This window comes from Brachyhypopomus gauderio, chromosome 8 (assembly GCF_052324685.1).
Source record: "Brachyhypopomus gauderio isolate BG-103 chromosome 8, BGAUD_0.2, whole genome shotgun sequence".
NCBI classification, from domain to species: Eukaryota; Metazoa; Chordata; class Actinopteri; order Gymnotiformes; family Hypopomidae; genus Brachyhypopomus; species Brachyhypopomus gauderio.
This window is the reverse complement of record NC_135218.1, coordinates 27271098-27296114: the sequence shown is the minus strand read 5'-3', so window position 1 is coordinate 27296114 and position 25017 is coordinate 27271098. Positions and strand designations below refer to the sequence as shown.

General features: G+C 46.8%; 2 protein-coding genes and 1 long non-coding RNA gene across 3 annotated transcripts in view; 2 read left to right on the top strand and 1 right to left on the bottom strand.

Moving 5' to 3' along the window:
* Window positions 1–3581, top strand: part of igfbp2a (insulin-like growth factor binding protein 2a) — a 10329-nt gene extending 6748 nt beyond the window's left edge. The window contains 3 exon segments of the mRNA XM_077016061.1: window positions 1652–1732; window positions 1734–1793; window positions 2042–3581. Coding sequence (XP_076872176.1) covers window positions 1652–1732; window positions 1734–1793; window positions 2042–2194 — 294 coding nt within the window. The 3' untranslated portion in view covers window positions 2195–3581.
* A 772-nt stretch (window positions 3582–4353) lies between these two features.
* On the bottom strand, window positions 4354–12677 carry igfbp5a (insulin-like growth factor binding protein 5a). Its single transcript, XM_077015990.1, has 4 exons — window positions 12307–12677; window positions 8116–8324; window positions 7870–7989; window positions 4354–7006 (listed from the first exon to the last, which is right to left on the bottom strand). Exons 1-4 carry the CDS (start codon window positions 12662–12664, stop codon window positions 6872–6874), a joined length of 822 nt encoding a protein of 273 aa, XP_076872105.1. The 5' UTR covers window positions 12665–12677; the 3' UTR covers window positions 4354–6871.
* Window positions 12440–25017, top strand: part of LOC143522209 (uncharacterized) — a 25605-nt gene continuing 13027 nt past the window's right edge. The window contains exons 1-2 of the long non-coding RNA XR_013132961.1: window positions 12440–12573; window positions 12671–12717. This is a non-coding gene — a long non-coding RNA (uncharacterized LOC143522209). The remainder of the gene's footprint in view (window positions 12574–12670; window positions 12718–25017) is intronic.

Below are 25017 nucleotides of genomic sequence, written 5' to 3'. Positions count from 1 at the left end.
CGATGAATGATCCCATTTGGAGGGCCAGTATTTTACATCCATTAAGAAGAACCATTAAGAAAAGTTGCTGAAGTCTTTCAAAGCAAAAATACATCTCTCTTACTAAACAGCTACCCCAATACACACAGACACACAGACACACACACACACACACAGACACACACTGATCAGGTCACCAAGCCACTCTTCAATGGCTGCCATCTTGTGCTGAGCTCTGAGCCAGATGTATTAATTGTTGTTTTTTGTATCTGACTCCTGATCCCCCTGTTCATAGTGACCCTTCTGCATACAATAGCAAATGACAAACCAAATGACATCAAATGCATGTTCCCCAAGAAAAACCCCTTAGCTGCTTGAAGGTGTTTTTACTGTGAGCAAAACGTGCTCTGCTCAGCATCGTCCTGTTGACAGCCAGATGGACTTGAAGTAGAATGCCCCGCCCACTTCCGTGGCTGCTCCTGGACACTCACACACTCCTCTGTCCTGCAGGTCCTGCTTCAGGACACTCACACTGAATGTCTGCTCCTACTACTTCCAGACAGCATTGAAGCTAAAATGTTTAGTCAGTGGTTTATTCTTCTGACTGGCCTGTCGGAGCCACAACCCTGACCCCTGTGTCTGAGGTCTCATCCACAACCCTGACCCCTGTGTCTGAGGTCTGATCCACAACCCTGACCCCTGTGTCTGAGGTCTGATCCACAACCCTGACCCCTGTGTCTGAGGTCTGATCCACAACCCTGACCCCTGTGTCTGAGGTCTGATCCACAACCCTGACCCCTGTGTCTGAGGTCTGATCCACAACCCTGACCCCTGTGTCTGAGGTCTGATCCACAACCCTGACCCTTGTGTCTGAGGTCTGATCCACAACCCTGACCCCTGTGTCTGAGATCTGATCCACAACCCTGACCCCTGTGTCTGAGGTCTGATCCACAACCCTAACCCCTGTGTCTGAGGTCTGATCCACAACCCTGACCCCTGTGTCTGAGGTCTGATCCACAACCCCGGCCCATTGTGTCTGAGGTCTGATCCACAACCCTGACCCTTTGTCTGAGGTTCGATCCACAACCCTGACCCTTGTGTCTGAGGTTCGATCCACAACCCTGACCCTTGTGTCTGAGGTCTGATCCACAACCCTGACCCCTGTGTCTGAGGTCTGATCCACAACCCTGACCCTTGTGTCTGAGGTTCGATCCACAACCCTGACCCCTGTGTCTGAGGTCTGATCCACAACCCTGACCCTTGTGTCTGAGGTCTGATCCACAACCCTGACCTGTGTGTCTAAGGTCTGATCCACAACCCTAACCCCTGTGTCTGAGGTCTTATCCACAACCCTGACCCTTGTGTCTGAGGTCTGATCCACAACCCTGACCCCTGTGTCTGAGTTCTGATCCACAACCCTGACACCTGTGTCTGAGGTCTGATCCACAACCCTAACCCCTGTGTCTGAGGTCTGATCCATCCACAACCCTAACCCCTGTGTCTGAGGTCTGATCCACACCCTAACCCCTGTGTCTGAGGTCCGATCCACAACCCTGACCCCTGTGTCTGAGGTCTGATCCAGAACCCTAACCCCTGTGTCTGAGGTCCGATCCACAACCCTGACCCCTGTGTCTGAGGTCTGATCCACAACCCTGACCCTTGTGTCTGACAGAGCCAGTGTCAGCAGGAACTGGACCAGGTTCTGGAGCGGATATCCACCATGCCCTTCAGAGACAACCGCGGCCCCCTGGAGGGACCTGTACTCCCTACACATACCCAACTGTGATAAGAAGGGCCAATACAACCTGAAGCAGGTGGCTATACCAACCACTCCCGCAGTTTCACATCAAAATGACAACAGCGTTGTCCCGTGCATCATATAACACTTAAAAAACATTCATCACTTGTGCTGTTAGTCATATGTGGTGGTTTTGAATGCCTATGTTTTAAAAACAGAAACGTTGTTCTCATTTTAGTCATAATGATGGCGTTTATATTGCTGTTGCATTGATTCGACAGGTGTCGACTTCGGTGAGTTAAAAGATCACGTGCTGTGTTTCAGTGCAAGATGTCCGTAGACGGCCAGCGGGGGGAGTGCTGGTGTGTGGACCCCCACACTGGCAGGACCATCCCTACCTTGCCACGGGTGAGAGGGGACCCCAACTGCAACCAGTACCTGGATGACCTGGAGACAGAGCCTGTATCCCAAAACTGACCCAGCCCCGTAACCCCCTATACCAAGAGCCGAGGTCTCCCAGGACCCTGGAGAATCAGTGTTTTAACCCCTGAAAAAAGCTACCAATATGCTTTGTGTATATGAGTCTGTGTGTGTGTGTATGTGTGTGTTTTTGTAGAACTGGCTTAGTGTACATGATAACTCAAAGCAGTATCAGTGTGGATCGAGTTTGTATGTTTAACGGGATGATTCCCAGTATTTAGTGGGACGTCATTAAGGAGAGAAGTGTGCATGCTTTCATACGATGTCTTATCATTTTGGGTTTTAAATGTTGATTCTTTAAGACTAATCTTACGATAATCCCACATCCTTCTACATCCTGTACAAGGACTTTTCAAACTCGCTGTGTTTCGACTGTATAGTTCTGTCTTTTTTTGGTGCTATTTGTCTAACTGTTCATCTTTTAAAATGGCCACTTACCACCGCCACTCACACACATGACGGGAAATACTAAAGCAAAGTGTCCTTACAAGCTGGGCTGCAGGACAGGAACCAAATAAACCCATAACCGCACCTCAGTGCCGTGTGCTGGGCCCGAGAGCCAGTGCCGCACTCCAGTGAACCCTTAGTAATGAGAACCGTCAGCATGCGCTGTTTATGGTTTCTATATCACAGATCTGAGGGGGGGGGGGGGGGGGGGGGGGGGGGGTATGAATTTTGCCGGTAGGACCCATCTCTGGAAAGACTCAGATTGACCAGGAGGCTCACAGCCCAGTAAAACATTTTCAAGTTTGTTTGACATCTCAATAATTCTCTTCACAGTGCCTTACCAGATTATGTGGACGATGCTCACTGATTTGATATTTGCTACCTTTCAGGTCCTTTGGGGCGGCATTGACAAATCTGGGATCCACTTGGCTTAATATATAAAAAAAAACTGTGTAGTGCATAAATGTAATTACACAGATTACATTGAGACTACACCAAACCAGTTGGACTCAAATGATGTAAAGATGCATTTTTTTAAAGAAACAATGAAACGGGCACTGCTGTGCTTTACACTACACTTCCTCCCAAGAGAAGAACGATCAGACGCAGGCAAGCACTGCCACCTAGTGGCCATGTCCAAGAAGAGAAAACATGAGATACGGTGCTTTAAAAGGTTTGTTAAACTCCAAATGAATTTCATTAAAACTCTGATAGCCAAAGACAGGAGCTCCCTCTTGTTATCGTATCTCTGCAGAATGATGTTTCTCTCCGTGCGCTTTCATAATCATATTCTTTATGCTTTTATCATTTTCACACAATATTTCAGACCTTGTGTTTGAATGTACACGTAAATATACAAAAGAACAGTGTTATATTTCAGTATATCAGGAGCATTATATATAGTTTGCAAAACGTCATTAAATGAATATTAGCCTTCTGGTTGTTGTTGACTTATTCTACAGGTCTCTAGCATGAGAGTCCATTCACTTCCGCTGCGTTCATGTCGCACTAACATAATCTGCGTTAAACGTTATTACTTACACCACCGTGTTGCAAGTGAAAATGTCTCATTTCAACTGTGTTCTGTTTCTGGAGGCCCACGCGTGATGTCAAACTCAATAATAACGTTTTTTATATAACGCCACTTTTAGCATTAGGTTGAATTCTCCTGCAGTCATTTAGTTTATATGTCCACAGTTTGTGAATCTGAATATCCTGTAGTTTAGTTGAGGTGGTCATTAAATAAAGATTAATGTATTTATGTATTAATAATGTAAATTAATGTAAAGTAGTAGTTCTAAACGATAATTTTTTTTTTGCTTTGCTAATCGCATTTTTCCCGCAGTGTCGTACCAAGACACATGCACTGAGCAGCTGATCACGCTGAACTGATCAGTACTCTGGAGCAGGTAATTCAGAACCCAAACACAACCCAAAAGTGCATCTTCGTGACCCAATAGGTGACGTACCGCACCTCGTTGACATTTTGGCCTGTGGAATGAGTCCGTGCGGTCAGACATGTGCTCCACTTACAGAACACATGCTTTTGTAAAACCTGCTTGTTGGTGTTAATAACTGTTACTATGAACTCCGTAACTCTAACTGAGAATCTGTTGAAGCAAGAAACTTATCACCACAAAGACCACACAATCACACCAACCAAACTAATCCCACAACCCATCCTGTTGTATTTCACACTTGAGACAGGGCCAGACACGTGATTTTTTAATTCTCATCATTGAGTACATAAACCGTATTTAAATAAATGCTTTTTATCATTACAAAAAAGAGACAAAGAGTACATAAATTATTCAGTGAATAAATATGACATACCGATACTCTAATGTCTTTTGATAAATTTGACTTTTTACCACACCTGGTTATGATACAAAGCCACACTGAATAAGATTTCTGAACAGAAAATCTTGAAGAAGTTATAACGAATCAATAAAAAGCATAATTTTCTGATATATATCAAAAGGGGTAATCTGTTTGATACTGCTGTGAACACCGCACAGTATGTGTGCATGCCTGCAAGAAACTGCATAATTTGGTCTAACATCAACATTTGGCCTGAATCAAATCATAATTATTTTTTAAACAGACACAATATAAACCCTGTCACACTGGTCTGCAGAACAAACATTTCTGTACAAGCTACAGATGTCCCACTACAACAAGCTTCGTGTAGAGGGAGTCGTCTGGAGTCGAAACATTAATGTCAGTGAAGGGTTTTGAACAGCTCAAAGTGCCTACATCTTTATGGCTTTAATAAACACAGAAAAACACACACACAGGTCTTTTTAAAGGCTCATTTACACCCATGAGAACTGCTAACATCACAGGAGGGAGATTATTTCACAATCATGTTATACAGATTTATTTGGTTGCTAACTGAACTGCTGTCAGTTATCTGTGGTAATGCATAATGTCATTCTTACTACATAAAGTGCACGAAGACTTAAACACACACACACACACACACACACACACACACACACACACACACACACACACACACACACACACACACAAAATCCAAACCATTCTGGTGTTACTTTGCAGTTCTTTATTATACCAATAGCCCCCCCCCCCCCCCTCACTCTCTCTATCTCTCTCTCTGTCTCTTTCTTTCTCTCTGCTGTTCTTTATCATACCAATAACCTCTCTCTCTCTCTCTCTCTCTCTCTGCCACCCTTCTGAATTTGAATGCACACGTGAACTGCTTTGAGTGTGTATTTTTCCTTTGTTGTCTCAATGTAAAGCAGAATTCAAATGCATTCAAGTTGTAAAAGGCCCCGAGATGTCCAGGACAGCCCCAGGACCTCGGCTCGCCAGGAGACTGACGGGGTCATGTGGGCCCATCCTGTATTCAAATAGCTATGTTTTCCTGCCAAGTGGCAGAATACCACACTTTTGCATATTTTAAACTCAATGCTTACATCAAGAGCTTGTGCCAGCTTCTACCGAGGTTGAAAAAATATGTCAGTTCTTCACAAATAACTGAATTATTAACTCATAAATTAAAATTATTCTCAGTAATCCAGAAGGCATTTCAAGACGTTAAGCATACTTAGTGCTGAGAGTCAGTGAGGAATAAGCAGGGCTGAAACAGTACTGACAGCCACTCACACTGCTCACTGACAGCCACTCACACTGCTCACTGACAGCCACTCACACTGCTCACTGACAGCCACTCACACTGCTCACTGACAGCCACTCACACTGCTCACTGACAGCCACTCACACTGCTCACTGACAGCCACTCACACTGCTCACTGACCAAGCTATGAAGCACTTACAGACTACAGAAGGATTGTGTACAGATATGTGTTGCAACATGGACAGACACAATGACCTTTAATCTAGCTCCAGATATTGTTTTTACACAATGGAAATGAAAACTTGCCCATAGTTAAATTTTTTCTGGTATAATAAAATCTGAGAAAGAAACACTGATGTGCCGTGAGCTACTGAGCGTAGATCGGCTGTATGCTGATGACCTGACTACAATCTGAGTCCCACAGGAAACTGAGGTTCACAAGTGATGAGCTGTCAATAGATTATAAGTAAGGTGTGTATAAATCTACATTTTAGACTTTTTATCTTGGTCCGTTCTCAGGTGAAGGACAGGTTAACACAGGTAAAGTTTAAGTAGGTGACTGGCAGTTAAGGGAACATGGCAGGAATCTGAGGAAGGGATCTACTTCCAGAGGCAGGAGAGAGGAAGGGATCTACTTCTAGAGGCAGGAGAGAGGAAGGGATCTACTTCCAGAGGCAGGACAGAGGAAGGGATCTACTTTCAGAGGCATGAGAGAGGAAGGGATCTACTTCCAGAGGCAGGACAGAGGAAGAGATCTACTTTCAGAGGCATGAGAGAGGACGGGATCTACTTCCAGAGGCAGGACAGAGGAAGAGATCTACTTCCAGAGGCAGGACAGAGGAAGGGATCTACTTTCAGAGGCATGAGAGAGGAAGAGATCTACTTCCAGAAGCAGGAGAGAGGAAGGGATCTACTTCTAGAGGCAGGACAGAGGAAGGGATCTACTTCCAGAGGCAGGACAGAGGAAGGGATCTACTTCCAGATGCAGGACAGATGAAGGGATCTACTTCCAGAGGCAGGACAGAGGAAGAGATCTACTTCCAGAAGCAGGAGAGAGGAAGGGATCTACTTCCAGAGGCAGGACAGATGAAGGGATCTACTTCCAGAGGCAGGATGGAGGACCTTCACTCGTTGGTGCTGCTGCTCTCCAGACCTTTGCACTGGATGTCACCTTGGCTGTAGTCTGAGCCTGGCAGTTGAGCCCCATACTTATCCACACACCAGCAGATGCCTCGTTTACGCCCCCTGGAGGGCTTACACTGCAGCACGACCAAGGAGGGAAAGAGAGTTTTGAGTTAGATCACTTTAATGTAAAGGGAAATTTCTGTACATAGTAATCAAGCAAATACTGCTAATGAGTTGTAGTAACGAGCTGTAGTAACGAGCTGTGGTAACATGTTGTAGTAACGTGCTGTAGTAACATGCTGTAGTAACGAGCTGTAGTAACGAGCTGTGGTAACATGTTGTAGTAACGTGCTGTAGTAACGAGCTGTAGTAACGAGCTGTAGTAACGAGCTGTGGTAACATGTTGTAGTAACGTGCTGTAGTAACATGCTGTAGTAACGAGCTGTAGTAACATGCTGTAGTAACATGTAGTAACGTGCTGTAGTATCATGCTGTAGTAATGAGCTGTAGTAACATGCTGTAGCAACAAGCTGTATTAACGTACTGTAGTAGCAAGCTGTAGTAATGTGCTGTAGTAACGAGCTGAAGTAACATCCTGTAGTAACGAGCTGAATTAACGAGCTGTAGTAATGAGCTGTAGTAACATGCTGTAAGAACAAGATGTAGTAATGTGTAGTAGTGTGCTGTGGTAATGCACTGTAGTAACGAGCTGTAGTAGTGAGCAGTAGTAATGTGCTGTAGTAACGACCTGTGGTAGCATGCTGGGGTAACAAGCTGTAGTAGTGTGCTGCAGTAAAAAGTTGTAGTAACATGATGTAGTAGTGTGCTGTGGTAACACCCTGTAGTAACGAGCTTTTGAATGTGCTGCACATTAAGTTAATGGATTCTGGAATAATCCTTTAAATGTTCTACTTGCTTATGCCTAGACATAAGCTTCTGGGAAGGACCCTGATGGAAGTTTCATCGGGAACTCAGATTACGCATGAATTTATCGTACCTGCTTGCGTTTGAAGAAACCTTTCCTGTCACAGTTGGGCAGGTAGAAAGACAGAGGCATCACGTTGGAAGCGTCCTTCGTCCTCTGAATGACTACATCCAGCTGCCTTCGACACGGCCCCTGCGGTTAGTGAACCACGCAGACACATGACACGACAAGCACAACAGACTGGGTTCATCTCGCAAAGACGTAAGTACTGGGTCCTAGAGAAGGGGGTGGGGCTTTGCTTTGTTAGGCGGGGCTTACAGTTTCGAGTTGGTTCTTGTCTGCGCCGTTGGGGGGGTAGTCCGAGCGGATCAGCGTCCTCAGCCTACCACCCGCACGCCGCCTGTCGTTGTGCACGGCCAGCGCCTTCTTGTTGTTGATGTGGTCTTGTGCGAAGAGAGGCACCTTGCTGTGGGAACGCCGACGTTCGTTCACGTCCGGCACAGGGCCGTTCTCCTGAGACTGCCCATCTGTGGGTTCAAAGCACAAAACTCATGGAACCAGTAGCTGTAGAAGACCCCTGCTAAGTGGCGAGAGTTCTGACCTATGGGACACGACTGGTAGTCTGGAGAATGGCTCAATCCCTTTGCGTTCCAGCTGAATAAACATGGTATTGCAGTTTTTGGAGGTGACTGACCAGAACGAAGATGTTTTGCACACTGCCTGACACCTAGCCCCTCCTAGCCCCTCCTAGCCCCTCCTAGTCCCTCCTAGTCCCTCCTAGTCCCTCCTAGCCCCTCCTAGTCCCTCCTAGTCCCTCCTAGCCCCTCCTAGCCCCTCCTAGTCCCTCCTAGCCCCTCCTAGTCCCTCCTAGTCCCTCCTAGTCCCTCCTAGTCCCTCCTAGTCCCTCCTAGCCCCTCCTAGCCCCTCCTAGCTGACGGTCACCTTTCCTCACCCCTGATCTTGCTGTATTTCTCTGTACAGCGTCCTTGGGTACTTTGAAAGGCGCTATAGAAGTGGAAATTATTAATATTATTATTATTATCCACTCTGGCTGGCACTGCTCTGTTCTTCTGTGCTCAGAAGCCCCTCCCCCTTTGACGTGTAAAGAAGCGTAATGTTTAGCATCTGACAACAAGCCAGGACTCTGGAAAAGAGCCAGGAGTGCTTTGTCATGTGCAGATCACTCCTCTGTTCCCTCCTCACCATGCCTCTCACTCTCTCTCTTGCTCTCTCACTCTCTCTCTTGCTCTCTCACTCTATCTCTTGCTCTCTCACTTCTTTCTTTCTCTTGCTCTGCTACTTCGTCAAACAAAGTGGAGGGAAATTTTTTTAAATGTGATTCAAGTTCATGTTTACCCTCATAATAGAAGAGCTCATGAAAGAGCATATTGACCTCTGCAAAGCAAACACAACCACAAACACGGCTACAAACACCACTACAAACATCACTACAAACAAGGTTACCAACATCACTACAAACAAGCCTACAAACACCACTACAAACACGACAACAAAGCACTACAAACACAACTACAAACACCACTACAAACATCACTACAAACAAGGTTACCAACATCACTACAAACAAGTCTACAAACACGACAACAAAGCACTACAAACACAACTACAAACACCACTACAAACATGACAACAAAGCACTACAAACACAACTACAAACACCACTACAAACAAGGTTACCAACATCACTACAAACACAACTACAAACACCACTACAAACAAGGTTACCAACATCACTACAAACACAACTACAAACACCACTACAAACATCACTACAAACAAGGTTACCAACATCACTACAAACAAGTCTACAAACACCACTACAAACATTGCTACCAACAAGGTTACCAACATCACTACAAACAAGTCTACAAACACCACTACAAACACGACAACAAAGCACTACAAACACAACTACAAACATCACTACAAACAAGGTTACCAACATCACTACAAACACCACTACAAACATCACTACAAACAAGGTTACAAACAAGGTTACAAACACAACACCAAAGCACTACAAACACAGCTACAAGCACCACTACAAACATTGCTACCGACACCACTACATACATGGCTACAAAGACCACTACAAATACGACTACAAATACAGCTACAAACATTGCTGTAGCAGGACGTTTTGTGTACAAAGAGTGACAAGGCCTTTGAAGGATTATGAAACTGTAACTGGTTAAACTGTGAGTGTCCAGTAACTTGATATCAAGTTTTATATTAACAGATCCTCTCACACTGTGATGAAACATGACCTATTTATAAATAAATAAGTGAATGAATACATTTTACAGTGACTAGGTTCACTGCAATATATATTCAACTATTTAAATTGGATTGGCAGTCTGCATAATACAACAAATGTTTTTTTAGAGATTTGTTTCTGGTAAAACAATAATGAATTCTGTTTCCAGTGTCATAATTATTTACATATGTATTTGCATATTTGCTTGGCATATTCCATGTAGACAGGCAATGTATACACCATAAAACATAGTATGCTTTCTTGAGTTTAACATAAAATACAAATTAAATGACATAAGTATTTTGGAATTAACATATGGTCCTAAATATTGGATGACATGGATATGGTCAGATATTGTTTTACAGTCTTTCTTTTTAGGTCTCCACCCTTAACCCTCTCTCCCCTCTCCTCTCTCCCTCTCTTCCACCCAGAGCCGGAGTGGCTAATCGGGAGATTCGGGAGGATTCCCGATGGGCCGGCTCATGTCAGTCTCTAGTTTGGGCCGATTGGGGGGGGGGGGGGAATAATTTTGGGCCGGATTTGGGCATGAAACTCCCGGGCTGAAAAAGTGTCCCACTCCGGCCCTGCTTCCACCTCTCCTGTCTCTCTCTCCCTCTCTCCCTTCTCCCCTCTATCTCCTCTCCTCTAGCTCCTATCCCCTCTCCTCTCTCTCTCTTCTCCCCCTCTATCCTCTCTCTCTCTCTCTCTCCTCTGTCTCCTCTCCCCTCCCCTCTCTCTCCAGGTGCAAGAGTCCAAGTGAAAGGTGCAAGATTCTCTGTAAAAGTTTATTAGCAGAAATCGCTCTTGTCTGCCAGAGAGACACTCCACGTGTGTGTACTTTTCTGTGCACGAGTGTAAAGTTGCCCTAGAAAAGAAAGTGACTCAGGGTTGAACAGCAAGAGAAACAAGACAAGCAAAACTGCATGTAGTATATATAGTGAATTTATCTCAGTATATCGATTGTAGTGCATTTTTTTCTAAGTTCTCTATTTAAGGACAGGAATTGTTTTAAACGTGCTGTAAACTCAGAACTCAGGCTCCAGTACAGAGCGGTTACCGGACTGGAGAGATGACGGGCCCGACTCTCTCTCTCGCGCGTTTCTCGTTGTTAACCGAGGAGGAAACTGGGTTACATGCGCAAATCTCCTATGATACCATGATACCATGGCCCGTAAATCAGCCCAGATGATTCTTCTGACACACACACGCAATATCCCAGCTGGAGGGTCCACACCTTTTACTTAATGTGTCATCTGGCAGGTTGGATCTTAGTTTAGGTGTTTCTTTCTTCATTGTTGTTACCAGTTAGACACTGTTGGGGCTCCTTGTGGGAGAGAGAGAGAGAGAGAGAGAGAGAGAGAGAGAGAGAGAGAGAGAGCGCCGACACCTGAGTTTCATCTCGTGCTGCATCTCGGGCTATAGCTTCCTCTGTGTAACGAAAGAACTCTAGCGAATGTTGGCGAGTGTACCGTCTCGCGCTTATCTGTCTTCATTTCCCATCGTCCTTTCTTGACTCTTCTCTCCCGTCAGTTCTCTCTTGCCATCTCTGTATCTCTCTTTCTGCTCGTTGGCTGAGACGGGAGGGATAAATGTCTTTCTGCAGCACTGAGTTCATTCGTCCTGTAGCATGTTGTGCGAAACGGGCTCTTACTGAAAGACTCTGCAGAATCACCACCAGCCGATATCAACCCCGCGTGTGTGTGGAGAGAGAGGCTGCAGATGCACCTGTAATGGTGTTACCTTCTACCTGCACGCTCTGCTTTAGCAGTGCCCATCTGACCGTATAGGCGTGAGTGTGATAATGGGGTGGGGGGCACAGGCGATAAATCAAAGCCCACCCGATTGCAGCTGTTTTCTATTTTGGGGGGACACGTCTCCCACATCCCCGCGGGGGGGACACGTCCCCCACATCCCCTACGCCAATGCTGCGGGGACGATGAAAGCGTTATTACACCAGGTCTTCAGGTCTTACCCTCTCATTAAACCACTGAACCAGCAAATACAGCGGTGCAGCAATATTTGCCCGTACAAAATAAAATAAGCAAATAAATTATTTCGGCGGGGGGGGGTTCATTTTTCCGTATGCGTAACAGGCAGCGTTTTCAGCGTGTTCTCGCTTGTTTTAGTTCGCGTACAGGAAAAGTGTCAATTACATGCAAGCAACATACAAATGTAACGATCACTCTCATCCCCTTAAATGTTGCTGTTATGCTATAAACCACAGAACTCACCCCGAGATGTGTACACAAGTGGTTTGTATATTTTCTCATTCATGCACGTGCCCTTGCCGTACAGGAGTGCGTGCAGCGGCTTCTCCTCGCCCACGCGCGGCAGGCAGCGCAGTCCTCTGGCGCACGTGCCCGTGTAGACGCCGCACGGTTGTCCGTCGGTGAGCGCGCAGGTCAGACAGCAGCCGCAGCCCGGTTCCTTCACCACCTCACAGCCCACCGGCACCGGCGGACACACGGACAGCGCTTTCTGGTCGCACGGTTCGCAGGGTACGTAGGCAGCGAGGCAGCGGGGCACCAGCACCAGAACCAGCGCGACCCAGGCGCACACACTCAGAACCATGCTCTTCCTCTCCTCCATCTACAGGTTTGACTAAAGGAGGAACCGTGGAGCTGACGGAGCGGACACCTGTGGTGAGTGTCCTACTCAAGCTTTCTGAAACCTCCGATGAAACGAGACGCAACCGCACTGTCCCCGGGTCGCGAGATCCAAATCCCTCTCAACTGCGCCTTTTCGCGTCTGAGCAGAACTCCGCGCGCCGCTGAAGGTCATGGGTGAGCAGCAGCGTCTGAAGACCCTGCACGCGCTCGAGAGTCCACTGCACGAGGAACGTCCTGGTATAAACAATTCGGTTCGGATCGGTTAAAAGAAACACTCCGAGGTCCCGGAGTTCCTCGAGAACACAAGCGGTGAATACTCTCGGCTTTGGGGAAACGTCAGATCTGAGCCCTCGGCGCACGTGAACCGCGCTAAGGGGAGGCGCGCGCCTCACTTTGTTTAAATCGTCTGACTCCCGGGGCGGATCCTGGCGCGCGCAGTTACACCGCAACACACGCAACACTGGCCAAGATTCAAAACTAACGTGGCAACGTAGTATTGTGAGAAGCGACTTCGATTAAGACTGAAACTTTGCTTACGCATGATGTAAACCAAAGAGCCGTATCCTGACGCTGGACGCAACGTTTCGCCTTAGTAACGTAAAAACGTGCATTTAACGTGCAGTTTTGGTACCCTTGAAGTCACTGGTTACTGTCTCTATGTCTCTGAAGAGATCACGATAGATGGGCCTATATAGCTTCATCTACTGTACGTGTTAAGATGATCCCCGTATCTAGGTTGCCCTAAAAATGCATATTTCATGTCTTCTCATTTCAAAGATAGAATCATATTTGGAGCACACACCTGTTCCATGATACTATTTTAGGCTATTAGGACCAGGGGATCCAACGGTCAGCTGCACAAGCTTCTGTAATGAATGATTTAACCTTAGACGTGTAGGAATTAAACCTATTTCTAGCCAAAGAAAACAGCAATGCAATAGCAATGCACTAGAGTGAAATAGTTGGAGCTGGGTAACTGTCTCTGTGCACACTGTTGCTCTGTGCACACTGTCCCTCTGTGCACACTGTCCCTCTGTGCACACTGTCCCTCTGTGATACTAACGTTATTAAAAGCAGCAGAACTGACTGCTGTTCAAGACTGCAGAATGCACACACTAATATAACATCTCACTTCTTTGACATTGTTTTCTTGCGGTGCCTCTTTAACTGTGTTTGTGTGTCCATCGCCGACGTGACAGAACTCGACACACTGTCTCACCTGAATGTTGTGGAGTCAAGTGGGTTTTTATAAATGTTTTTTTTTCTTCATAGCCATCAGTAGATGGTTGATTTGGCCCAGAAGTCCACTGGGGAAGCGCGAGCTGCAGTTTGACTGTCAGAAGTTCGGTTTAAGTGGGCCGTCAAACTGAACACGGATTGTAGGAGCTGCTTGCTTTGGCTGTAAGGAGCAGATAACAGACGCCCCGCTTGTGCACGGCAGTTGTTCGTCTTTGCTGCCAGTTGTTTTATATTAGCAATAAATCTGAGATTCATGTACGTGGAGGCCTAAAGTTCTGAGAACGCATCTGCTGAGGGAGGCCAGATACCCCCCCCCCCCCCCCCCCCACCACCACCACCAATGGGTCCTGGTGATCCCCCTCCCATCATCACAGTGTCCTGGTGGGTCCCCCTCCCATCACTACAGTGTCCTGGTGACCCCCCTCCCACCACCACAGTGTCCTGGTGATCCCCCTCCCATCACCACAGTGTCCTGGTGATCCCCCTCCCATCACTACAGTGTCCTGGTGATCCCCCTCCGATCACTACAGTGTCCTGGTGATCCCCCTCCCATCACTACAGTGTCCTGGTGATCCCCCTCCCATCATCACAGTGTCCTGGTGATCCCCCTCCCATCACTACAGTGTCCTGGTGATCCCCCTCCCACCACTAAAGTGTCCTGGTGATCTCCCTCCCATCACTACAGTGTCCTGGTGATCTCCCTCCCACCACCACAGTGTCCTGGTGATCCCCCTCCCACCACTACAGTGTCCTGGTGATCTCCCTCCCACCACTACAGTGTCCTGGTGATCTCCCTCCCACCACTACAGTGTCCTGGTGATCTCCCTCCCATCACTACAGTGTCCTGGTGATCTCCCTCCCACCACTACAGTGTCCTGGTGATCTCCCTCCCACCACTACAGTGTCCTGGTGATCCCCCTCCCATCACTACAGTGTCCTGGTGATCTCCCTCCCATCACTACAGTGTCCTGGTGATCTCCCTCCCACCACTACAGTGTCCTGGTGATCCCCCTCCCATCACTACAGTGTCCTGGTGATCCCCCTCCCATCACTACAGTGTCCTGGTGACCCCCCTCCCATCACTACAGTGTCCTGGTGATCCCCCTCCCACCACTACAGTGTCCTGGTGATCCCCCTCCCACCACTACAGTGTCCTGGTGATCCCCCTCCCATCACCACAGTGTCCTGGTGACCCCCCTCCCACCACTACAGTGTCCTGGTGACCCCCCTCCCACCACTACAGTGTCCTGGTGATCCCCCTCCCACCACTACAGTGTCCTGGTGATCCCCCTCCCATCACCACAGTGTCCTGGTGACCCCCCTCCCACCACTACAGTGTCCTGGTGATCCCCCTCCCACCACTACAGTGTCCTGGTGACCCCCCTCCCACCACTACAGTGTCCTGGTGATCCCCCTCCCACCACTACAGTGTCCTGGTGATCCCCCTCCCATCACTACAGTGTCCTGGTGATCCCCCTCCCATCACTACAGTGTCCTGGTGACCCCCCTCCCATCACTACAGTGTCCTGGTGATCCCCCTCCCACCACTACAGTGTCCTGGTGATCCCCCTCCCATCACCACAGTGTCCTGGTGACCCCCCTCCCACCACTACAGTGTCCTGGTGACCCCCCTCCCACCACAGTGTCCTGGTGATCCCCCTCCCACCACTACAGTGTCCTGGTGACCCCCCTCCCACCACTACAGTGTCCTGGTGATCCCCCTCCCATCACTACAGTGTCCTGGTGACCCCCCTCCCATCACTACAGTGTCCTGGTGACCCCCCTCCCATCACTACAGTGTCCTGGTGATCCCCCTCCCACCACTACAGTGTCCTGGTGATCCCCCTCCCATCACTACAGTGTCCTGGTGACCCCCCTCCCATCACTACAGTGTCCTGGTGACCCCCCCTCCCACCACTACAGTGTCCTGGTGATCCCCCTCCCACCACTACAGTGTCCTGGTGACCCCCCCTCCCACCACCACTTAGCGGCCTGGTTCGGTTTTGTTTTGAGGGCCAATGGTTTCATTTTTATTCAATTTGAGGTCATAAGAAATGTGTTACACACAGTAGCACTTTCAAAGCAGGACTAAGGGGAATTACACTGAGTCAATGAGAGAACATAAACTCATCGTTTTGTGGTACCAAGGATTTCATTTTCTTCATACATGTGGGGCAAATCTGCCTGAAGTCTATGGATGTACGTTTACTTTTGTGCTTTATCGATCTAATAAAATGTTTAATAACTACATTGTTAAAAACATAACTACAGTGTTAAATAACCATAACTTCAAGTTACAGGCTGTAGTCATTTTTACAGAAGCATATATGATTAGATCCCTCTGGCTTTGGTGTTTATCCAGTGGCCTTTGCTTATTCCATGTCTTTACCATATCTCATCTCTCCTCTGATTGGATCTGACCTGTGCAATGTTGCTCTGATGAGATCTGCACTGTACAACACCATTGTGATGGGGACTGTTCTGTACGCTCTGGATCTGACGGGGTCTGTCTTGTACAACGTCACCCCAACTGCATCTGTCCTAAATACGACATCACTCTGACGGGACCTGTGCTGTATACGACATCACTCTGACGGGACCTGTCCTGAATGCGACATCACTCTGACGGGACCTGTGCTGTATACGACATCACTCTGACGGGATCTGTCCTGAATACGACATCACTCTAATGGGACCTGTCCTGTATACGACATCACTCTGACGGGATTTCTCCTGTATACGACATCACTCTGACGGGACCTGTCCTGAATGCGACATCACTCTGACGGGACCTGTGCTGTATACGACATCACTCTGACGGGATCTGTCCTGAATACGACATCACTCTAACGGGACCTGTCCTGTATACGACATCACTCTGACGGGATCTGTGCTGTATACGACATCACTCTGACAGGATCTCTCCTGTATACGACATCACTCTGACGGGACCTGTCCTGAATACGACATCACTCTGACGGGACCTGTCCTGTATACGACATCACTGTGACGGGACCTGTCCTGTATGATGTCTGGCCCTATCAGCACTCCAATATAGTTGCAACAAGCTTTCCTGTAAAATCCATTCAGTCTGCGTTACCCCTCTGTCGAGAAGTCAGCACCTCTATCTACACACGTGTTCAGCCCTCTCTCCAACAAAAGGAGGCATTCAGGGGAAAGGCTGTGAGGTTAGCATATTTTCGGCTAACAGCGCAAGCCAGCAGCATCCATGGGTGTTGAACAAAACCCCTGCCTTTTTTTTTTTGAAAGCAGAGAGTCTGTTTCTTTAGGCTGCCTGGGAGCTGGACACCGTGTCTTTGCAGCTGTGCCTCTGGCCCAGGTGAAGAACACTGGCTGAATCACACATTTCATCCACGTCTGAAAGCATGACGTTCACATCGACGCCGCTGGGCTTGTGCGCATGAGGAAACACCAGACGCTTAACCTATAGCAGCTCAGGGAGATCCAGCTAAGGAGATTAAAATGTAAGTCGTGGCATTTTGCTTTATAAGGGGCCCTACTCAAACTGGTCTCCGTGGATGAACATAGTGTGTGAACATAGAACTGCTCCACTGTTTACGTCTTCTCTTGAAGTATCCTGCTATATTTCACAGACATGCCAAATTAATATACCAAGATATGAAAGACCTGACAAGAGGGTTAGTCTAACTTTACGTATGATGAAACAAGTTTATTGGGTTTAAACATGAAATACAGTTGTTTAATCGAAGCATTTAAAGCTACATCCAGTGGTCTAGTCATTTATGTTCTTTTATCATATCTGAATGATTATTTACTGACAGACAGAAGAGCGAGGAGAGAAACAGATTGGGCAGATCGGTCAGGAGACACCCAAATCTAGAGCTGGTGATTTATAATCTTTGATTTATGGCTTTTTCTGTGAATGGACTTGCTAGGATTCAATGCTAATCTTAACCTATACTTAGTACCACACTCAGACTCTTCCTTCAGGGCTGTGGGTGATTTGTACACCATTATGGTTCTCAGGACTCGGGTGGAGTGACAAGAGAGACCCCTCAACACTGAAGGAACGCCTGTTTCATTATGGGCTTTCCTGCTCAATTATTATGTCTGAGTAATACACTCGGACCAACGTAATGAACCTAATGAAACATGATGAATCTGTGTTATCAATAAGTCATCAAACATCTCCCATACAGATTTAGAGAGAAAGAGAGAGAGAAGACTTGAATGAGTGATACTGGTATTCTAGTGAAGCCAAACATGAATTGCTGGTGACTGATTATCTGTGCACTCCAGGACCTCAAAGTGACAAAGTGACACTCACAATTCAATTCCTCTTAAAGACTGAAGCACTTCAAACCTCCTTTGTGTATATATATATATATATATATATATATATATATATATATATATATATATATATAGAGAGAGAGAGAGAGAGAGAGAGGGGGGTGGTCAAAAATGAAAAGAAAATAGAGCCATGTAAATTGGAAGGATCAAGTTCTTTCTTGGTCTTCTTGTTGGCTGGAATCACTATGTATGCTGAGTGATCGGGCTTAGTGAAGTTCTTTCCCAGAATCTTGTGGTGTGGAATGATTAGTGTCCAAGGAAATGTGGGCAGATTTCTCTAATTCCGCATGATAACACCGCAGATACCCCAGATGTCCTGTTTGGTTTTTGAAGAGCAGCCTACTTTTTGAACAATGCATTGGATATCAAGCACAGTGACATGGAGCTTACCATTTTATATTTTAATTGTAATTTAAACTGTGTTCATTGTAATTCATGTGTTCAGAACCACCATTTGTTCATGCTGAATGTGGTGATATTAGCATCCCAAAAACCAAACTTCAGAACATTCTTAGGTGCTACCAGCATATTGGTTGCACTGTATGTCACATGAAGTCTCTTAGCCAATCACGGGAGAGATTGATCGTATATGTGATGGTGGTTTCTAACTGGGTCAGACATCTCTATTCACCATTCAGAGAATGACCAGGTTCCACAGGTAGGCCCACGTGAACAAGCACACACACCCCCACGCAGGCACACACTGTAAACAGGACATCTGAAACACAATCTCGCATTTAACTTGGTGTATGAGAAGCACCGTGAGTCTCAGGAGAAACCTGACATGAATGAGTATTGAGTGGGTCTTTTTCTCCCTCGGTGCGCCCGTCTCCGTCCCACGGGGAGGAGGTACCGTCTGGGTCATCCTGACTGTATCACATGAGCCGTGGAGTCCCACACACAGACTGGATGAAACCAGAACAGTGCTAGCGTGAAAACACAGAGACCTGAGCAGCTAGGCTAACAGTTCAACCTGAGCACTCTTACCATTTTCATGGAGAGCCGAGTGCCAAACGGCAGAGATGAAGATGACCCAGTTTTTTTTTGGTAAGAAACCCCTCTTCCACGACCGCACTGAACTCACCCTGCCTTCATCCCCCTCACCGCTCCTCATCCTCACCCCGGAGTTTTTCCTCTCTGCTGCGTTCCCTCCGTCCTGCCCTCTTCTCCTTCTTTATATCGCCTTTCATCTCTCCCTTCTTCTCCTACTTCTACATTCTTTGTTATTTCACAACAAGGATTTTACAAAGAGGGGGAATCCAGCCAATCGCATCCACAATATACTCCACATTCTTCAGTTTATATTCTGCTGAGTCTTCCTGTACCAAAACGAGCAACCCACAATCACGGCAATAAACGTGTCACTGTGAACTCTTATAAACGTACACCATTCATTTAGACTGATTTGATTATTTTTGTCTGTCAGACATTTGAGCAAATCACACGTTATAATTATTTATTTGCCTCCAGCTACGTGCTGGGGGAAGCAACATACCTAGACGAACTGTGTAAATTCAAAGTGCATTTTCTCCTCAGTCCAAACTCACAGAGCCTGAGGGAACCCACACTACACTGCCAAGACAGGTGTTGGATAACACATTCAATATGACTGCATGAGTTACACTAATGGTTGCACCCAAATGCACCCATTCTTTTAAAGACGAACTCACACCCGATAGCTTTAGTCGATAGCTATAGTGTTTCATAACTCACTTCATTATTTCTGTTATTTGAATCTGATTACTTCCATTATTAGCACGCTCTATATTTCGCTGTTTGTGTCTGGAGTTGTGTGTTTGTACTGACCACACTGGACACAGTGGCTTCCTCGTGGTTCACATTTGCTGGTGTGATTTCAGCAGTTTCCTGAGTCTCATCTTTCTCAACTGCCCTGAGAATCGGATGAAAATGGTGCCGTGTGTTCAGGCCCTGAAGACTTGCAGCAATACTAAAGACTGTTCTACAAACAGAGGTTTAGGGGGGGTTCTGCTCACTTTAAGATCTGATTTGCAGTTAAGCAACGATATGTTCTGTGATGATTAAAATTCGAGCTAGTCTTGTTTGAACAAGAAGTGTTTTTCATTTGCCTTGTATTGCATCTCTTATTTTCAAAAATACCTTCTGTTGTAAAAACAACAATCTGAAATGAAACACACACTGATAAGTGTATCACACCTCCAGCATTATGCGGTCAAAGTCAATGTCATAAAGATCAAGTATGTAAAGCCAAACCTGTGACCTTCGTGGGGGCACATACTGGTTGTACTGGTATTCAAGCATGACCTTTGCTTTAGCTGTAGTGGGAAAGTAGAGAAAGAAAACGCAAAGTCCTCGGATAAGCGGTAATCTGAGCAGGGCATGAGGGCGGCGTGTTTCCACCAATGAAGCAGATATTTATCAGGTTTGCTGAGAGAGAGAGCGTCTCTGCACTGTGAGCCGAGAGGGGAAGATGGGTGCAGATTCAGCATGGAGATAGCACCAGTCTGCACACGGCCCCACGGGACTCTGCAAAGTGGAGTGGGCTTGCACGTGGTGTGAAACAGGCGCCCCCTGCAGGGCAACTCTGGCTCCACTCCAGCTCAGTCCATCAGTACTAGCGAGGCCAATAGCCTGCTGTGTTGATTAGGAGACGTGATGAGGTCACAGTTCAGGTGGCCAGATGCCATTAGTAATTAAATGCTTACGAGAAGCCCTGAAGCCTTCTGGCCTACTGATTCCCTCCCCCCAGGTCATCATGATGGGGCATAAGCCAAGACATTAGTAGAAAGAATGGGGGTTGGGGGGGGGGTGAACTTTTGAACCAGCTAAGCTCACTTGAACTCATTTTGGATGTGAACATACTCTGTTTCCTGTGAAGTTTGAATCCGGGGGTTTGCACTTTAGTTGAACTTTTCCTATTAGTCTCTATTCTGGACACAATTGCTTGCTTCTACACGCACACACACACACACACACACACACATGCGCACACACACACACATGGAGAGAAAGGGTGAAATTCAGATCATAGACAGCATTGGCTTTGCTGACAGCTCTGTTGAGACCAAACAACGTATTCATTCAGAGTTTCCTCTTTATTTTGGTCCTCAGCATTGATGGAGATGCTTGATTTCAATGGAAGTTTCCAGCCCAAATGACTGACACCAAGAGTGACTCTGCAACCAGAACATCACAAACAAAATTACTCATGAGCTGTCTACAGACCAGAGCTGTCTACAGACCAGAACTCTCTACAGACCAGAGCTGTCTACAGACCAGAACTCTCTACAGACCAGAGCTGTCTACAGACCAGAACTCTCTACAGACCAGAACTGTCTACAGACCAGAGCTGTCTACAGACCAGAACTGTCTACAGACCAGAACTCTCTACAGATCAGAACTCTTTACAGACTAGAACTCTCTACAGACCAGAGCTGTCTACAGACCAGAGCTGTCTACCACTTTTGTTACAGTTTCAATTCTTCTTATTCAGTTCTTGTGAAAGTAGACATCCATGGAAGTGTGCTCAAATGATTGCTGAAATATAAATATGATCACATACTCTGACACTCTTTCTAAAGAGCGGACCTAATGCCTAATGTTTGTGCTATTACATCACGCACAGAGGATGAAAAGAAGATTTACCTGGTCCCAAAGTGTCAAGGGTGAAGCTAACAAACCAAATATATTGTCTAGATTCTATTTATATATATCACAAAGCTGACACGCTAAGTATCCACAGGGCTGGCGCATGGCAGCCATTTCTCTGTCTAACTGTCCAAACATCTTGCATTAATTTTCACCAACACTCTATCTGTTGAAGATTCTCCTCAGAGAGAGAGAGACGTAGCATCAACCACACACATAATAAGTCATCAACACAGAGTAGTGTGAATGTATACGGTGTCGTGGTTCTTTATAGGTGTGTATGATCTATAGGAAGTGTTGAAGCAAGACAGAACTCCACCCAGTGCTCGTACCAAGCTGACCTATTGGTGCCGGTCAGGGACCCACCTGCCCTTTACGGCAGCTGTGAGAGAGCCTGTCAGGGATCCAAACAGAACACATGATCACCACCTGGACAGGATCTGTTCTGTTACAGTTAGAGAACCAAACACTTAAGGTTCTGCTATAGTTACAGAAAACTATACTAGTTACTAGTATACCACTAGTATTGTAACAAGTGGTTACTAGCAGAAGTACGTCACAATTTATTGAGAATACTAAAAGTACTGCTTATTGTGTTCACATGATTTGATGAGATTATTGATTATTTGTTTCAGATACCTGTATGCATATTACTGTAAGTAAAGGTTATCATGATTTTATTTAAATATAAAGCTTTACAATGTAATCCAGGATGAACATAATCAGATTATGCTGCTAATCCTTTAGATTGTGTTACAGATATGTCGGTGAACAGGTAATCTGTAATCTGCAACCGAACACATTTTAAAGCATCCTGGTCATTGCACTGTGAGCATCAGAGTTTCTCCTTGTACCCTATAAAGCACAGGGTGACAAGGTGGAGCTGTAGAACGCCAAGACGAATGATGCCGGGGAGGAACTGCTCCTGAGGATAAACCTCGGAAAATAAACCTTGGAAAATTAACCTCGGAAAATAAACCTTGGGAAAAAAAACCTTGGAAAATAAACCTCAGACAGGCAAATGTGATCAGACAGAAATGGAGATGAAGGAATACAGGCTACACATGTTTGACAGGAGCAGATGACACAGCATTGGTAAACAATGCACAGTGGGACTGAAGGGTTATGAGAGTTTATGAACTCTTGAGTTGTTACATGAATATCTCCAGTGTTTTCTGATCTTATAACTCATATTAATAAATGGAGGCATGGAAGCAGAATGATGAGAAATTGCATATAAAAAACATTCAGCATCAACCTTCCCAAAAACTCACCACATGATGGGAGAGTGTGATGGGTGTGATGGGAGAGTGATGGGGAGTGATGGGAGAGTGTGATGGGAGAGTGATGGGGAGTGATGGGAGAGTGTGATGGGAGAGTGATGGGGAGTGATGGGAGAGTGTGGTGGGAGAGTGATGGGGAGTGATGGGAGAGTGTGATGGGGAGTGATGGGAGAGTGTGATGGGAGAGTGTGATGAGGAGTGATGGGAGTGATGGGAGAGTGTGGTGGGAGAGTGATGGGGAGTGATGGGAGTGATGGGGAGTGATGGAGAGTGTGATGGGAGAGTGTGATGGGAGAGTGTGATGGGGAGTGATGGGAGAGTGTGATTGGGAGTGATGGGAGAGTGTGATGGGGAGTGAAGGGAGTGATGGGAGAGTGTGGTGGGAGAGTGTGATGGGAGTGATGGGAGAGTGTGGTGGGAGAGTGTGATGGGGAGTGATGGGAGAGTGTGATTGGGAGTGATGGGAGAGTGTGGTGGGAGAGTGTGATGGGAGAGTGTGATGGGGAGTGATGGGAGAGTGTGATGGGGAGTGAAGGGAGTGATGGGAGAGTGTGGTGGGAGAGTGTGATGGGGAGTGATGGGAGAGTGTGATGGGGAGTGATGGGAGTGATGGGGAGTGATGGGAGTGATGGGGAGTGATGGAGAGTGTGATGGGAGAGTGTGATGGGGAGTGATGGGAGAGTGTGATGGGGAGTGATGGGAGAGTGTGGTGGGAGAGTGATGGGAGAGTGTGGTGGGAGAGTGTGATGGGGAGTGATGGGAGAGTGAGATGGGAGAGTGATGGGAGTGATGGAAGAGTGTGATGGGGAGTGATGGGAGAGTGTGGTGGGAGAGTGTGATGGGAGAGTGATGGGAGAGTGTGGTGGGAGAGTGTGATGGGGAGTGATGGGAGAGTGTGGTGGGAGAGTGTGATGGGAGAGTGATGGGAGAGTGTGATGGGAGAGTGATGGGAGTGATGGGAGAGTGTGATGGGGAGTGATGGGAGAGTGAGATGGGAGAGTGATGGGAGTGATGGGAGAGTGTGGTGGGGAGTGATGGGAATGTTGGGAGAGTGAAGGGGAGTATAGTGGGAGAGTGTGATGGGAGAGTGAAAGGGAGTGTAGTGGGAGAGTGCGATGGGAGAGTGAAGGGGAGTGTGGTGGGGAGAGTGTGATGGGGAGTGATGGGAATGTTGGGAGAGTGAAGGGGAGTGTAGTGGGAGAGTGTGATAGGAGAGTGAAGGGGAGTGTAGTGGGAGAGTGTGATAGGAGAGTGAAGGGGAGTGTGGTGGGGAGAGTGATGGGGAGTGATGGGAATGTTGGGAGAGTGAAGGGGAGTGTAGTGGGAGAGTGTGATGGGAGAGTGAAGGGGAGTGTGGTGGGGAGAGTGTGATGAGGAGTGATGGGAGAGTGAAGGGGAGTGTGATGGGAGAGTGTGATGGGGGAGTATCATGTGTGATAGAAGTATAGAGTGATGTGATGGTGTGGTATAAGGCTGTAATCTCAGCCCAACGCAAAGCCTTTACTCAAGAGTCATCCTAAATTCTTATACACAATGTGTATTTTTCATCTTGGCAGTGGAAGTTCTGCAAACAAAAGCCAAAAAACTTCAATCAGTCTTATATCTGTCCTATGTTAGCTAGATTCTGTTTATGGTGGGTAATATGATGGCTTTAGCCTGGCCTGACACTAAGACATGAAGCCTGCTCTATTCATAGTCCTACGTGCTGCCTTGCACAGTGTGACCAGGCTGAAAGTGTTCTCACCCCTTTAAAAGATCGTTTTTGAAAAAGGATCGCAATCTACAGAGGGACATGACTGCTAAACCCTGCTTTAAATAAATTATGGATGTTGTTTCCATGAATGAACTT